At 37.5% G+C, this 16646-nt stretch overlaps 1 protein-coding gene across 5 annotated transcripts in view; it reads right to left on the bottom strand.

Annotated features, from left to right (window-relative positions):
• Positions 1–16646, bottom strand: part of Pgant7 (N-acetylgalactosaminyltransferase 7) — a 213278-nt gene that overhangs the window by 75822 nt on the left and 120810 nt on the right. For all 5 annotated transcript variants that reach the window (XM_089252484.1, XM_089252486.1, XM_089252485.1 and 2 more), the window contains one exon: positions 10183–10300. In XM_089252484.1, coding sequence (XP_089108610.1) covers positions 10183–10300 — 118 coding nt within the window. The remainder of the gene's footprint in view (positions 1–10182; positions 10301–16646) is intronic.

Here is a 16646-nt window from a genome sequence, read left to right as displayed (position 1 = left end):
AAGATCGGTAAAATGAGTGGTGCACAACGCATTCGACTCCTCCAGAAGCAGTCCACCAATCACGCCCGACGTAAAACACTGCCGTGAGGCTTGTAGGGAGACAGTCGAGCTTGTTTTCTTATTAATGGTGAGTGGACGGCGTGTCACGCTGGGCGATTCACTTTGCACGCCGCACAGAAAACCTGCTCCTACGAAAATCCGGCTTAAGAATAATGGGAAAAAACGTGATTTAAATCCAATTATCCAGGGTTATTGGCTGCTAAGGCTTTTTCCCTGTGCTTTGCACTTTAAGGACGTCACTTACGGAGTAAAAAAAAAAGTGGCGAAAACTATTTCGGAAAAAACAAATTTTTCAAGAACTCTTATAGATTTTCAAGGCCTCGAAAATGAACTTTTTTTTTTTCAAGGACCGTACGAACCATGATAAATCCACCTCTGCCCGCCGCTCTGTCTCAACGAAGATATGTTTTTTTCTTTTTTTAGGGGGTCCATAGAATTTTCATCCAACAGCCGAGAAGATTAAAATTTAATTATCGACTTACCAGACTCATCACTAGGTGGCGCTACCGATTTTGAATTGATCGCGTCCACGTCCGGCGGAAGTTTGGAATTTGCATCCGCGAGACTGACTAATAAATCCGTATTGGCTACCATCGTACAGTGACGTCACGGAACTACATCTTCACCGACCTCATCACCATCTCACTAAACCTAAAAAAATTCCCGCGTGACACTTGAAGTCCTAGATTAGCCATCAACCCCTGGACGGCATTAGACATCGGAATATTGCTCTCCCAGTGTGGCGCTCTACCATCATGGCTTGCAAAGATTACGGTGACCTCCGATTCACGGACAACCTCAAGGGTACCTACAGCATCATGAATGAATTGAATCATTGAATGAATTCAGCAAGCTCCGGAACGGAATCGGCGCAGTGGCGGATCATGATTTTGGGAGGCCCCAGGCGCAACCTGATCTGGAGGCCCCCCTATCAGGGGCGGATTAAAGGTAGGCCCCCCCCCCCCCCCGAGAGCAGAAAAATTAAATGGAAAAAAAAATGTTTTCTACGTTTTTGACTGAATAACAAACCAAGAAAATAAATTTGCTTAAAAAAGAGGGAAAATTCAGAATTTTTTCCAAAAAAAATCAGAACCATCCTGAAAAATTGAACACATGGTCACAACCACCGCCGCCACCCACAAATTTGCGTTTATCCACCACCGCACCCTTTTGGCCCTAATAAGAACGAGATGGTTCACTAAAATGAACAATATTATGAAAATCATAACTTTTTTTTTTATTTTTGCATCACCAAAACCATAAACACAAAAATAAGATAAGGAAATATAATGATATTCTCTGGTACTAGATGAAAAATAATCACACTCCCATTAAAAAAAAAAATCACAGTAAAATTCTGCATCATATTTTTAGTAATCTAAGATGTCCGTCCTGGTGCCTTCAGCCACACGGCAAAAATGGAGATCCGTCATAGTTTTAGTAATTTAATATTACTGATTAATAAAGATTTGATAATATCTCAAATATAATATATTTGATTTGATATAAAGGTACTAATAATATTTAATAGAAAAACATTTCTTCAATAGAGGGAAGAAATTATATCAGAGTAAATATAAGAATTATATTTTTAATGGAAGAAATTAGTTCAGAATGAATTAAATTTAATGAAAGAAATTATTTCAGAATGAATTAAAATTATTGTCAATGAAAGAAATTATTAAAAATTTTTTTTTTAGAAATTATTATTTTTTATTTGTTTATTCTATTTTATTTTTACTATTATTATATTAATTATTATTATTTTCTCTTTCAGCCACCTCGTTGGGCACTCTGCCTGTTGTGGCCGGTGAAATTCAGAGTGAATAAAAATCTTCTATATTATGCCCCCCCCCCCGTTTCGTTTAATAACGAAAAATGCCACAGTATAACATTGTGGCCCGCGTACTTTATAAAATGTTTCAATATGGCCTGCTATGCCTCAAAGGTTGAAGACCCCTGCAGTAGACTCTCGCTAATCCGGTACGTATTAGACCACGGTGTGCCAGATTTTACCGAAATTGCTGGATTAACTTTGAAGAAACCCATTGAAATAATATATGAAATTTCGTGCAAAGACATAGTCAGGACTTGATCAGCAATTAAGAAATATTAGAACGTGTTAAGGGGTTAGGGCATCAGGAGAAAAGTGACACCACACCACCTAAATATCCTGGACTACTGGACGTGCTGGATTTGAGCACGACCGAATTCTCGAGAGACTACTGTAGTTGAATTGAAATGCTCAAATAAAAATTTATCAGATAATTTATATATTTTTAGTTTTGCTTACCGTTATTTTTGGAGATTCTGCAATCTAAATCCTAAAGGAAATCTTGAGGATCCGCATGAAAATTTTTTTCATTACAATAACACACATTACAATTACATTAACAATAAACACTTTTCCGTCTGACACAAAGATGTTGTCTACCCAAGCCTCCTTGACCAATCCAAAAATGTAGCTCTTTTTTTTAGAAAGAAGGAAAAGAAACCCCCTTGATTTTTTTCAGCCGGGGAGGGAGTGTTAAAAGAGAAACAGAAAAATCACGTGATTCAGAATGCATGTCATTCAGCATTCATTTCAAACCCCACTTTTTTTTTGTCATATGGTCCTATGGTTCCAGTCATAGATTGCAAATGTATATGTTGTTTGAACCAGCTTATAGTATTTCATTCAAACAAGTGGGAGACAAAATCACAATAAGAGCTCTACTACATTCATTTTAATTAGTACCAGTGTCTCTTCCTGTCGATGTCGCCGCTTGCCGATAGCCATCTTGCCATCCATTATACTGCATACAAAAGCTTACACCAAAGCTGTCGTATTATCGGCGCCCATAAAAGCATTTAATACTGTGGAATGAGACATCTGTTTATGCCTTCACTCCAATTTTCATTTCGGACAGACATTAGGACCTGCTGTTCTCACCCCTCCTCCTGCTTGTGCCCTTAGGGAAATACTGTTTGAAAATGACCCTCCCTGAATGATCGCTTTACAATGTCTCTTCTTTCCTTGCCGGGGAAGAACTGTGCCTTGAGAGCTGCGTCTTGTAAATTGTTCTTTTCTTTCAGTTCCCGTTTTTCTTCCATAACTCTTACGTACAGTATACATAAAAAAAAAAATTGCGGTTAAAAAAAAAAAGGGAGAGCAGATACTGTACTTAGTTCAAGAGATTTGTTGATGCGCATGTAAATTCATATGTAGGATGAAGCACACAACTATTTGGAGGGCCCCCCGCTCTGCCGAGGCCTCATGCGCCTGTGCGGTAATCCGCCACTGAATCGGCGACGTATACAAGAGTCAGTTCTTCTATCTGCGCCATAACGGTTCGTCGCGTTGCCAGATGGCCATCTATCCCGGGGGCACCGACTTATGTAGCTCGGGCTCAATATGTTGCGCCTTCCAATGCGATAAGAGTGGCACCCGCCTCACGACGTCGTTCGGCCTACTCAACCTGTTGGGCGAGAAAATCCACATCGCCCCGGATTCCTACCAAGCCGAGACCCAGTACGTCAACTACTGCTACTGGATGATCGAGCACGTCGAGCTGATGAGGATGAATTTACCCAGCGACTCCCTCGTAGTCGTCGTCCATGGTGGATACTCGACCGCTCCCGTCGGCCCTGTCAAGGGACAAGAGATCCGAACCGTGGCCGAAATGCCGCCGAAAGACTACACTCTCTGGTACGAAAGCGACAAGGACACCGATGCGATGATCGTCGTCGACGGCCAGGAGATACCAGTCCATTCAATGGTCTTGTCCGATCGCTCCAGGTTCTTCTCGGACGCATTCAGCCTGCATCCGGCCAAAGAAAAGCTGATAGTAGAGATTACCAAGTTCAAGCCGGACATCGTGAAGCTGTTTCTGCGGTTCCTGTATTGCGGCACTGTTCGGATCGACGACGTGGACACCGCCTGCGAGCTCGTCCGGGCCGGGCACGAGTACAGTCTGGACGACCTAAAAAAGACCTGCGCCCAATACTTGTGTGCCAACATGGATGAATGGAACGTCATCAGTCTCCTGGTCTTGGCGGACATCAACGACGCTGCTGGACTGAAACGTGATGCGCTGGAGTACTTCGTCAACTGCAAGGAGATCGACTTGAAGAGAAATGAAGCTGATTTGGTCGCGAGGCCGAAATTGATGTTCGACATGCTGTACAAGACTCGAGATGCCTTGTCAAACCTACACTTGCTCAATAACTTGGCTGAAGCAGATTTTGAAGTGCTTTGAATAGACCTTGATCATGTCCTGCAACATGGCTTTCAGTGATCAAAAATCTTTTTCCCCTTAATGTTTATTTAATTATTTCACATGTTGATCTATTTTTAACATGACGTCCAATTTTGACAATTTGAAGCGGTGTTTTTCATACCTTATTTTTGATATTACGATAATTTTGTTATTCGAAGATTTAATTATTTTGCATGTCCAAATTTAACATGAGTTTAATTTGTAAGCTTGATAACTGATGACATAATAAATATTCATGGCTTATTTTAACTCAACAAGAACATTTTATTTCAATGTTGAAATTTTGAATTCTGCTAATTTTTAAGGTTTAGTGCGGGGTCTTGAACATGTCACGAGCATTTCCTATTCTCAAAGGAAGAGCTACCCCCCCTTTCGGCAACTTTGACGTACGTGCCCGAAATTTGCATTTTGATTGTAATCTTTGAATCTAATTTTTATACAGGATGTTTTTAAATTGAAGAAATACTCGCGAATACGAAATCGGACAGGAGCAATCTTGGTGCTCGCGAGCAAGATTCGAAGCTGGCTGGTTCAGTGACCATTTGGATTTTAAATTTCAGGCGTGATCATATCCGTTATGTATGTAAACATGCAACCACAGCCCCCCCCCCCATAGCTGGGTTCTTTCAACAGTTCCTTATAGTGAATTTATAACGTGGGGGGGGGGGGAACAATCGTTCTGGGCCCCAGGGAAGCCCATGCATGGTAGTTTTCCTCATGGGTCCCGTAACTTGCTGCCCCAAAATTCAAATATGTATTCAGATATCTCTGAAACTACAGTCGTGATCTCAATGCTTCCCCTCCCCCCTCATTGGGCCCCCTGCTAGTAAGGGGTTTTTTAACTTCAAGAATGTTGAAGGAAAGTTATTCATTATTTTTGGTTCCGTGACTTACTGAAGCTACATGTAGCATTTGTGAACTTTTGGGGAGGGGAAGAGCTTTTTTGCAAAATCTCCGGGGCGGCGGTAAATAATTTCTTGTAATTTTAAAACAAAACCCCAACTTTCAAATAATTGCAATAAAGTTTATTCAAAATCGGAGCACAAATTCTTCGATGTCTTTGGGAATGAGGGGCCCCTTCACTGTTTTAATCTGGATTCGATACCGGTAAGTGCCCCAACCTCATATCCAGTTCCCACTTAAGAGCTTTTGAGGAAAAATAAACGATTTAAAAAAATCAATGAATATCATATACATAGCGGGGGTCTCTCAACCTATGAATTGTGCCCCAAACTTGGGACGCAGGGGCTTCTGAGATGGGTCGTGAAAATCCGCTTAAAGCCCGGAATTCTTGAGCTATGAGTCACGCCCCAAGCTTGACTAAAGCCAGGATTACACTAAAAGTTCTTTTATAAAATTTGAAAAATTCAACCAGTAAGATTATGGGTTGCATTTGCTGTATTGGTAAAGCTCCTGTGAGCTTTATTGGATGGAATATTCAAGTTTTATAAAAGAGGGATTTTATCAAAATTTTAGTGTAATCTCTGCCTAAAAAGGCCTGTATTATACTATAAAAATTTGATAAAATTTCTTTTATGAAATTTGACAAAAATCTTTTATAAACTTTATATTCAAATTTTTTTTATAAAATTTATTTTATAAAAGAAATGGACCACATTACACTATAAAAGATTTATATAAAATTGTATTTGTGAAAGTTTTCGTTAGTTTGTCAGTTTTCGTTAGTGTTGTGCTGTTGCTGGTAGTAGTTATGAAGAAATTTTTTTTACCATTTGCTATAGGAATTTATCATTTGCAACCTCTGTATTGGCTTCGGTTTTAAAAAACATGAAGCTTATGTGGATGCAGGGGCGTCGGAAGTGTTTCTAAAAACCGTGGGGGCTCGTCTTTAGTTTTATATCGGAAATTTTAATTTCTGAATCAATTCTGGGGGTGCTCGGATCCATGCCACAAATTACTGTGGATTCTTGAGCACCTCCGACGCCACTGTGTGGATGATTGTATTGAATGGAATAATTTGCGGAAGATAATTATTTTGATGCATTACATCTAGCTGGGAAAATGTCAGTTTATGAAGAAGTTGAGGAATACAACGCCCATATTAAACGTTTTAATTTCGGATTTTTATCAAGTCAAAAGCTGTTTTAAGTGAATCAATTAATCACCATGAACTTATTAGTTCCTGATGCTTATTAATTTATGAATAATAATTTAATAATTATAAGCAAATAATGAATTAACAAACAAAATAACCACCATGATGAGGTTGCGAAGCTATTTAAATAATTGATGCTCATAATTAATTTACTCCTACCAGTTAAAGCCCGCTTTAAATGTGTGTGAATTAATTTAACATCATTAACTTAATAACCCAACCCATCTTGATTAATTAATAATTGTTCAATAGTTATATAATTACTAGTGTGAATAATATTTATTAATGAATTAATAGTAATAAGTATTTAAGAGAGAGTGTAAAATTTATTTCGTTATGATTGCTCGCGCTGACGCACGGGGGTGCTGAGTGCGCTTCACTCACTGATTTGCCCCTCCACACATTGAGCACATCATGACCCCGCACCCCTCTGGAGATGTCGAGACACTAACCAATGGCCTTGAGTACAAGTGAACCTAAACCTGGATACATGGCAGCATTTAGGAAAATGAATAAGTTCATTATCGCTTTTTTTTATTCTTCAAAATGGGTTTTTACTGTTGAGAATAAATAAAATAATTAATTAATATTAATTCCTAATTATATAATTTAATTTTAAATTGTTTAATTAGTATATTTATTAAGTAATTAATAAGTGTCAAGAACTAATAAGTTAACGATGGTTTATTGACTGAATAAAAACTGGCTTTGACTTGGTAATGAGTCCCAAATAAAACCGTTTGCATCATTTTTCGGACTTTTACCATCTCATCTTGTCTCCGAGCTTGAACCGTGGCATGTACATCGGAGTGGATGTAGCAACTGAGCATTATATTGGCCCCTCGAATAGAAAGAAGTTGGCCACCCATGATATAATAGATTAATTTAATCTCCACCATCTCAGATGATAATTAAATAAATGTATCATTAATGTGAACCATCAAAATCCAATGATGTGATATGATAGGGTTTTTCAAAGTGTGCACCGTGGCTTCGGGGGGCGTCCCGGCGAGATGAAGATATTGATTTTTGTGCCTCTTTTCGCTTTGAATTGGTACTTTTATAATTGAAAACACCACTTAACTACAGGGCCGTCTTAACAGCAACATGGGCCCCGGACCAAATGATTTTTCTGAGGCTCTACTAGGCAAATTTTCGAAAATCTCAACCAGATCTCGTTTTTGTGAGGCCACCTTTCTTCTTGAGGCCCCCGGGCCATGCTCAGGTGGGCCCATGCCTTAAGACGGCACTGCCGATGTTTATGTCCTTAACACAACTTGTACCAAAATAAAAAGTCAGTCTTTTTCTGGAACATTTGATGAAAGGAAATTCATCAGAATAATTATCTTTAAAATTGATTAAATATTTTTTTGCTTATCAGTATTCATGTTTTGTTATCGCACGTACATAACTTCAACAAAAGAGGAAGTTTTGATCACATGTGCGTCACTATAATCTGCAATTACTATCCAGGACTATTGGCTGCTAAGCTATTTCCCTGCAAGATAAGACAAACAACTTTTCTTGTTATCATCAGAGGGTTTTAAAACTTCTTAAAAAAAGGAATTTACCACTATTCCCCCCCCCCATTTACGACGTGTGACGTCATTTTGAAAGGGGAAAAAAACAGAGGCGAAAGACTTTTTGCCCCATAAGAAATTCCTTAGGGTATGTTTTCAGAAGCAGGGATTCCTTTTAAATGAAGTAGGGAATGTTTAGGGGACAATTTGGGATTTTCTTAAAAATTCAGGAGATTTAAGAACTTTTCGGGAGGTTGAGAGATGAAACTAAAATTCGAGAGACTCCCAGAAAATTCAAGAGACTTGGCAGCTATGATATTTATAGTTTCAGTGGCTACAGCTCTGCATGATTTCTCTGTTGATCCCCCTTAGGGGTCAAATTTTGAAAAACCCTTTCTTAATGCGTTTTTATTTCAAGAAATGAAACACTACTGACCAAATTTCCTATTCATAACTTCAGCAGTTTCAGCTCAGCGATGATGAATTAGTCTGGACATGTCATTATATATAGATAGATACAGATATTATGCAGGATTTTCACAGGAAATGTCTAAATCTTTTGAATGGTTTTTACTGTTTTTTACTTCCAAAAACACTAAAAGCTTAGTATGGGGGAAGGGGAGAACCCAGACAGCCTGTATGAGTGGAACATTGGTAAGATGGTCATTTACTTTCATTTAAATTCCCATCAGATCCACATGTTTGATCCCAACAATTGGAAAAGTTCATTCCCCATCAAACCTGAGGCGATCATAATACATGGAGCCTTCTCAATATGTCTTTGCCAGAAGTCCCCACCATGCTCAAGGTAAGGACAAAATTATAAACATGACTTTCTCCAGAGACTCAACTTCATCAGTTGTAAATTATTGTGTGACGATATGACCAGAGTTGGAGTGCAGTGTAAAAAAAAATCTGACCCCCCCCCCCGGCATAAACCAGGGAATACACTACCCATAAAAGTATGGTTGTCATTCTGTTCAGTATGGATGATTTATCAAATACTCCTACCGAGGTTCCTGGGAATTGGGAGGTTTATAGAAATGTCATGGAAACTTTCAACATATATCAAATAAGATGAGAAATCATAAAATGACAATTTATAACCCTTGCGCTTAAAATAAACAAAATGATTATGTTCGGTATATACAAGGTGTTCTGTTAATGAACCGACAAACTCAGAGGGTTGTCAGTAGACAACATCTTCAGGAATAAAAATTGCAATGGAACGTGGTGTCGCAAACTATGTTGAGAGGGTGAAAATCACGAAAATGCATGCAGGTTTTGACGTCATGCTTGAACAACAAAAAGTACAATAACTACAAAAAGATTTATTTCATTAATTACTATAAGAGTTGTTGGAAGTGGCGGCCGATGTTGTCATTGCACAATCTACAACGACGTAAAAATGATTCCTGGACTCACTTGAAGATACCAGGTATGCTTTTGATGTTTGTCACAGCGACGACAGTCTACGCTATGAGATCCTCTGCTATTGCTGTTGGTACATCTACGGCACTAAGCACCAATTGCCCTCTGCTTGACTGTAAATCAGATGCATATCAGCGTATTCCTCGTTCGTGTAGTCAGCCATCATGATACTCATTGAAACAGTCAACTAACTGCTACATGTGCTTACTACTGCAACTACTAATCTACATCGTCTGCAGTGCATGATCCTTCCCCAGCTCATGCGTTTTGTGATGCTGCTTACGTCAGATATGGTGAGCAAACCCATGAACACATTCAGTGATCAACTGACTTCTACCTTTCATCTCCTCAGGACTCAAAGCCTGAATGCGTTTTTTGTGATTTTCACCCTCTCAATATGGTTTGCGACATTATGTTCCATTGAAATTTTTGTTCCTCTAGATACCTACTAACAACCCTCCAAGTTTGTCAGAAACTTGAATTAATTAATTAATTAACTCAATTAACAGAACACTCTGTATATGCTTCAGTGAAATTAATCACAGAGTTTATTCCAAGTGTACTGAAGTAACATGTTTGTGTCTCGCTTGTGTGTTCATCTCATATTTATTTACAGTTCGACCAAATAAGTGTTATTTCACTTATATTGCTTATATAACAAATCATTTTTCTTTCAATTTCTAAAATTATAGAAAGGTAGACATTCATTTGATGGTGCTTTTGAAAAAAATTGAACAGTTGAGTAATTGAGTGCTTTGAACCCACATGCACAAGTGACAAATTTGAAAAATCTTACTTTAAATGAAAGTTCAAAGTTTTCTCCTCCCCAAACAAGTAATCCAGGATCATATGCTCCAAGCTCTAAGAAATAGTTTCTGTTGATGGCAAACAAACCACCAGCATGAGTAGGTGACCTAGCAAAGAGACAAAGAAAAATCTTCGAGAGATTATACAAACACAAAGACCACAACAGGGAAAATGCCCAACGAGGTGGCTGAAAAAAGATGCCCATAAAAAATATAGATGCCAAATATAACCAGCACCCCAATATAAAAGTAAACATAAAAAATACAGTACCTCAATATAAAAGCATATATTTATGAAAAAACTAATAATTAATAGTATATAATATACTGCCGAAAAAAAAAGATTATGGTTGTCTTATCTAAGTATGGATAGCTTCTCGATTTATCCCACCATGTTTATCAACTTCTTTTTAAATGTGCAAATTGTGTTGGAATTCACAACCCCTGGAAAAATAAGCTATTTTATTTATTAACAACCCTACTGGAGAAAAACTCACTGTGACCCCACAACCTGGAATTGTCCCTTTCTAAATGATACTGGTGTCCCCATATCGAGCAGTTGATTGATGGTATATTAATAACAAAAGTCAATCCTATCCATCTCATTGAAAATTTTGAACACTTCAATCATTTCTCCCAGACACCTGCGTTCATCCAATGCTGGCATATTCAAAAAATTAAGTCTCTTTCTAGGTAAGTAAGTTCTCCAAAACCTTACAGCGTACTCCAGTCCAGGACGAACTAAGTCTCAGAAAAGCAGAAGAATGACTTTAGAAGTGAAGAGACTTTTTAAAGAATGAAACCAAGCATTCTATTCACTTTTTTGACCACCACTGAGCAATGTTCACAACACCTAAGTGGCTCATCAATGAGAATTCCCAAATTTGTGATCCTAGTTGCATCCTGAATAGTGATAATGTTTAACTGGTAAGTGAAACGTCGGTTGTTCAAACCAAAATGAGCGACCATACACTTATAGACACTAAAGGTCATGCTCCATTCATTAGCTCATGCTGCAATCATATTCAAGTTTGTCTGAAGCATCTCCCTATCACTTGGGTTCCTGACTACTCTCATTAATGGGGAATTAGAACCGAGCAATTAATACTCTTTATCAGGGGTTCTCAAACTTTTTTCACCCGTGGACCCCTTTCTCTTTATTCAATGCTTATCCGCGAACTCCACCGGCTCCCCAGAGCTGTTTAACAAAGAATATTTTAGAAAAAACCTTTGCCAGGTTCACAGCTCCGCTGCGCCCCAAAGGTTGGTGGCACAACAGGGCAAATATTTTGAGAACCCTGCTCGATATAACCAAAAGTCACTAGACACTTTGGATCTTAAACATTTTTTCAAACTTCTAGAGAAGTACTTGAATTATTCCGTAATTTTGGGCATGCAAACAAAATGCTTTAGCTCACACTTCTCAGTGAAGATTCATTCACAACTATCTTTAGGGGAAAAACAAAAAATAGAATAAAAAACATTTTTTATCAATCCTGTATCATAAGAAGCTGGAAATGATTTGTGGCTTTTTCAAAATATTAAACTTAGGTGCAATGTTTGTATGCATATATACATATAAAAATTATATGTATATTCACATAGATAAATGTTGCTTTTAAAAATACTTATTTTCTTCACATGTTTTTTGCATATAACATGCAGAGTTTTGAACCAAGTATCACAAAACTTGACAACATGCATGAAAAATTATTATGCCTTCAAATAACGAAAAATAATCTTAACAATTCGTGAGAAATTTCTAACCATCCAGCAACTTTCAAAAAATTAGTATTTTAACGAAAATAAAGAACACTTTTTTGCCAAAAATTGGGTCCAAAAAAATGGGGGGGGGGGTTTCTCATACACATGGATGGTATTATAGGTATTAACCCTTTGCACTCGAGGCCGTTTCCGCGCGGACACATAAAACTTTTATATTTTAATATTTAATGTATCTTTACATCTTTACGAAGATAATTTCTTAAACATTAGTCTTTGTAATTTTGCTTTATATGATATTTCATGTAACAATTGCCGAGATGCATGCCCGGCTTTTCGGGAGGAGGCTCTGTGATGGTATGGGGCGTGTGCAGCTGGTGTGATATGGGACCCCTGATACGTCTAGATACGAGTCTGACAGGTGACAGGTACGTAAGCATCCTGTCTGATCACCTGCACCCATTCATGTCCATTGTGCATTCCGACAGACTTGGACAATTTCAGCAGGACAATGCGACACCACACACGCCCAGAATTGCTACAAAGTGGCTTCAGGAACACTCTTCTGACTTTAGACACTTCCGCTGGCCACCAAAATCCCCAGACATGAACATTATTGAACATATCTGGGATGCCTTCTTGCAACGTGCTGTTCAGAAGAGATCTCCACCCCCTCTTACTCCTAAGGATTCATGGTGTCAATTACCTCCAGCACTACTTCAGACATTAGTCGAGTCCATGCCACGCCGTGATGCGGCACTTCTGCGGGTTCGCGGGGGTTCTATACAATATTAGGCAGGTGTACCAGTTTTTTTTGGCTCTTCAGTGTAGTTATCACCGCGCATCGAATTTCCGCACCAAACAAAGTGGTGAGCGAGAGTCACCTCTCGAGTTGCGGCATTAAATCATGTGGTGAGAAAGAGTCACCTCTCGAGTTGCGGCATTAAATCATGTGGTGAGCGAGAGTCACCTCTCGAGTGCAAAGGGTTAACAAATTACTCAGTTCCTTGAAACTCTGAGATGAGATTCGGACTGGGACAAACTTGTTGAATTGGATAGAATTGTAGTTGAAAGATAGGTCACTATGGGCTGTGATGAACAGGAAATTTTCTGATTGGACAGGTGCAGATAGAGTGGAATCCCTTAAAAAAGTGCCCTTAGGCTCATACCTTTTTCACTTTTCATCAATAAACCCAGTCAGGATATCGACGGGATTGTTAGCAATTTGCAGATGACATGAACCTAACAGGGGTAGTTGGCAATCCAAATGGGAGATATTCCGCGGACAAAAATCGAAATATTATTGCAGCATGGGCTAATGAATGGATCTTTAGTGCCGATAAGTGCATGGCTGCTCATTTCGGTTTGAACAACCTCCATTTCACTTATGGGTTGAATAGTATTATTATTCCGAATACAACTAGGGTCACCGATTTGGGAATTCTCATTGATGAACGGCTTAAGTTTTCTGAACACTCTTAACCGATTGAGTGGTGGAAGTTTCCAACTCTCACTTCTGGAATGGCGAAGCTTCTTATCTCTAAGTAGTGCTATCTCCCCATATAATATGCAGGACAACAGAGGAGGCGCGGTTTGAAGGTGTCCGTCAGAGTGACAGGTTGTCTACGCCCATCTAGTGATTCTCTATTCTTTACTAATGCACACTCAACATCAGTACCTTTTTTTTTGTTACAGTATTGGCTATTTTTTTTCTCCCTGTCCTGCTCACGGAACACATTACGAAAAGTTCATTTTTTTTATTTCAGTGAAACCTCGTTAATACGGCACTCGATACAACAATAAATCCCTCTATAACGATCTTTTTTCAAGTATTGTTTGGAAATGCCTACACTCTAATGTTAAACTGCTGCTTCTCGATATAGCGATAAACCCTCTACAGCAATATTTTTCCTTGTTCCACAGAGTATTGTTATATTTGAGGTTTCACTATATATATATATATACACTGTACTTTTCTCACTCATTTACTTCATTGATTAAAAGAATCGTTTATTGGCTCCACAAAGCAACATTGTAACGGGGTATTAGGATTACATGGCAATGTTTTTTGTTTATTTTCTGTTCAAGTATCCAGTGTCTAAATTGCCTGAAATTTAATTTCTTTCTTATTATGGACTATCTATAATACCCGGTGCTGCCCGGGATATCTGGGAGGATTAAAAAAGTGGCAAACCATTACAAAGGCATATGCTTGTCTGAAACGCATTGTTTGAGAACCACAGTAACCAAAGTAAACATTCCAAAAGTGATTGTTGAAGCCCAGTAATCATTGTTGCCCGACAGTTTTTTTGCCCGTTTCAGGCATTTGCCCAGCTCTGATGAACTTTCAAAGTAGTTCAAGTCGGGTCCCATTTGGTGTATACCCCAAAAAATTTGGCGACGATAGATAAAAATTTCTATATTTGTATAGAGAACATACACAAACAGAAATAAATTTCATATGTATAGATTTAACTGTTTCAGCATTTTTCTACAGGATTTTGATTACTTTATATGAAGTTTTTTTTCGAACGATATTCAGTCTATATAGTTTTACGGCGTTATACAACTTGAAAATCTCAATTCCTTCTAAATTTTGCTCTATGACAGACGTCAATATAAATTTCATATATATAGTTAAATCTATATATTTTATATTATATATTATCTATCACGTTAAACATTGTGCTACATGTTTAATTTAACATGCAGCACAATGTTTCGAAAAGACAATATTATACGTTTTAAAATAAAGCAAATCTTGGTTTTGAGGTAGACCATACGAGCTATTATTCATTTTTTTATTTAGTTTCTGTGGTGGGGTACATTTGACATGAACTGTTATTGCTTTCAAATGGGAAAAATAAGTATTTCTGATACTTTGCAACTGACTTCTCAGTTGAGTGTAATTTTTTAATTTTTTTTTCAAAAGAAAAAAATAAGAAACTTTTAGGGTGTATTTTTCACCACCTGATTTGGGAATTTTCTGAAAAATCACATATGTATGTTAGCTGAGAAGCTTTTCTTTTCATGATTTTATAATAAGATTACCCAGAAATTTTGATCAATATATATGTTTGCATAAGCACACGCAGAATTTTCTCGAGGGGGGTTTCAGATTTTTTCCTTCGGAGGGGGGGGGGGTTATGTTTTTTCCTGTACAATAACTCTATAACCTTGGCTCAAGGAAGCGGGGGGAGGGGGGCTTCGTGTATGTCAATGTGTTTCGGCTAGTTTCCGGCCGGCCCAGTTGACGCGGCAAATATCCAAATTTCGAGATTTTTTCGGCCCCTATACATCGATCCCTGTGTATGTGATATCGGTACTCCTGAATATCAATATTTAAAGATATCGATATACCGATTCTGCTAATCATTAAAGTTGCCGCAGCTAATCATAACTAAATAGTTATAATTATCACAAAAGAATACATCAACGTAGAGATGACCCCGAATCATAGGAATCAATATACAGGAGCTGGGTAAACTGGCTAATTTCGGACTTCAGTAGTAATATATATAATATATTAAAATAATAAATATCGTTGTAGAGGGATAATCGTTATATCGAGACGTAGCTGTTCAACATTACAGTATTGACATTTCCAAACAAGACTTGAAAAAAACATCATTGTAGGTGGATTTATCGTATTATCGAGTGTCGTTGTAGCGAGGTTTCACAATATATTAAAAAAATGTCGTGATTAAAATATGTAAAAAAAAATATATAACCGTTGTGTGAAACTAACAAATAGTTGAAATATTATTCAAGTCACAAGTTAAATCTATATACACATAACTTGGAATAAATTCCTAAAAAATGAAATTCTGAAAAAAAAATTTAATTTTATCTTCCAGCCAATAAACTTTTTTTTTGGGTTTTGGTTGATTGTATACGTTAATTTACGTGTTTATACACAGTGAAATCTCGCTACAATGATATTCAATACAATGATAAATACCTCTACAACAATTTTTTTCAAGACTTATTTAGCAATGCCTATAGCCTAATATAGTATAACTGCTGCCTCTCGATATAACGATAATCCCTCTACAAAGACATTTTTTTGTGGTCCGCAGAGTATTGTCACATCGAGATTTCACTGAATTTAAAATAAAATAAAAATTTCAGAAGAATTTTGACGTGCAGCTTTGCTTTTCGTAAATAGTGAATATATATATAAGTGGGGGAAAAACACATTTCCCCTTTGGAAAGATAGTTTCCTCTGTCCTCTATATCCCTCCCTAACCCCATTCTAACAGATACCAGTAAAAAAAGTCACACCTTGCTCTATATATAAGGTAGTCATTGTGATGGTCTATAGTTTGTTTCAGGTTAACTTTGCAGTGGAGAGAAAGGTAGAGAGTGTATTCCTTTGCCGCAAAATATAGTTCTCATACATCGGAGGTTTCTGATGATCATTTATATAGAATATTTCAAATTTTTTTATGATTTTGAAAAAGATACTGAAAAAATACCGTTTTGAACCAATGTATATTCGTTTAAAATTTTTAAATTAGAAAAATATTGGTTACCATTATCAAAAATCCATGGCGAGCTCAAGAACATTTTGGCGCGATTTCCAAGAAATTTTCCCCGCCAATATTACTATCGTGCTTTTTTTTTTTTTGATTGCACAGTTATATATATATATATATATATTATATCGTCATTTTGTTGAATTTTTTCCGATACAATTTTTCATTCGGTTTTGCATGTAGTTATAGGCCTA

This window comes from Pholcus phalangioides, unplaced genomic scaffold (assembly GCF_987345545.1).
Source record: "Pholcus phalangioides strain wild (caught in Gottingen) unplaced genomic scaffold, Ppha-v1.0 ptg000029l_1, whole genome shotgun sequence".
Classification (NCBI taxonomy): Eukaryota; Metazoa; Arthropoda; class Arachnida; order Araneae; family Pholcidae; genus Pholcus; species Pholcus phalangioides.
This window is presented reverse-complemented; position numbering and strand designations above follow the sequence as displayed.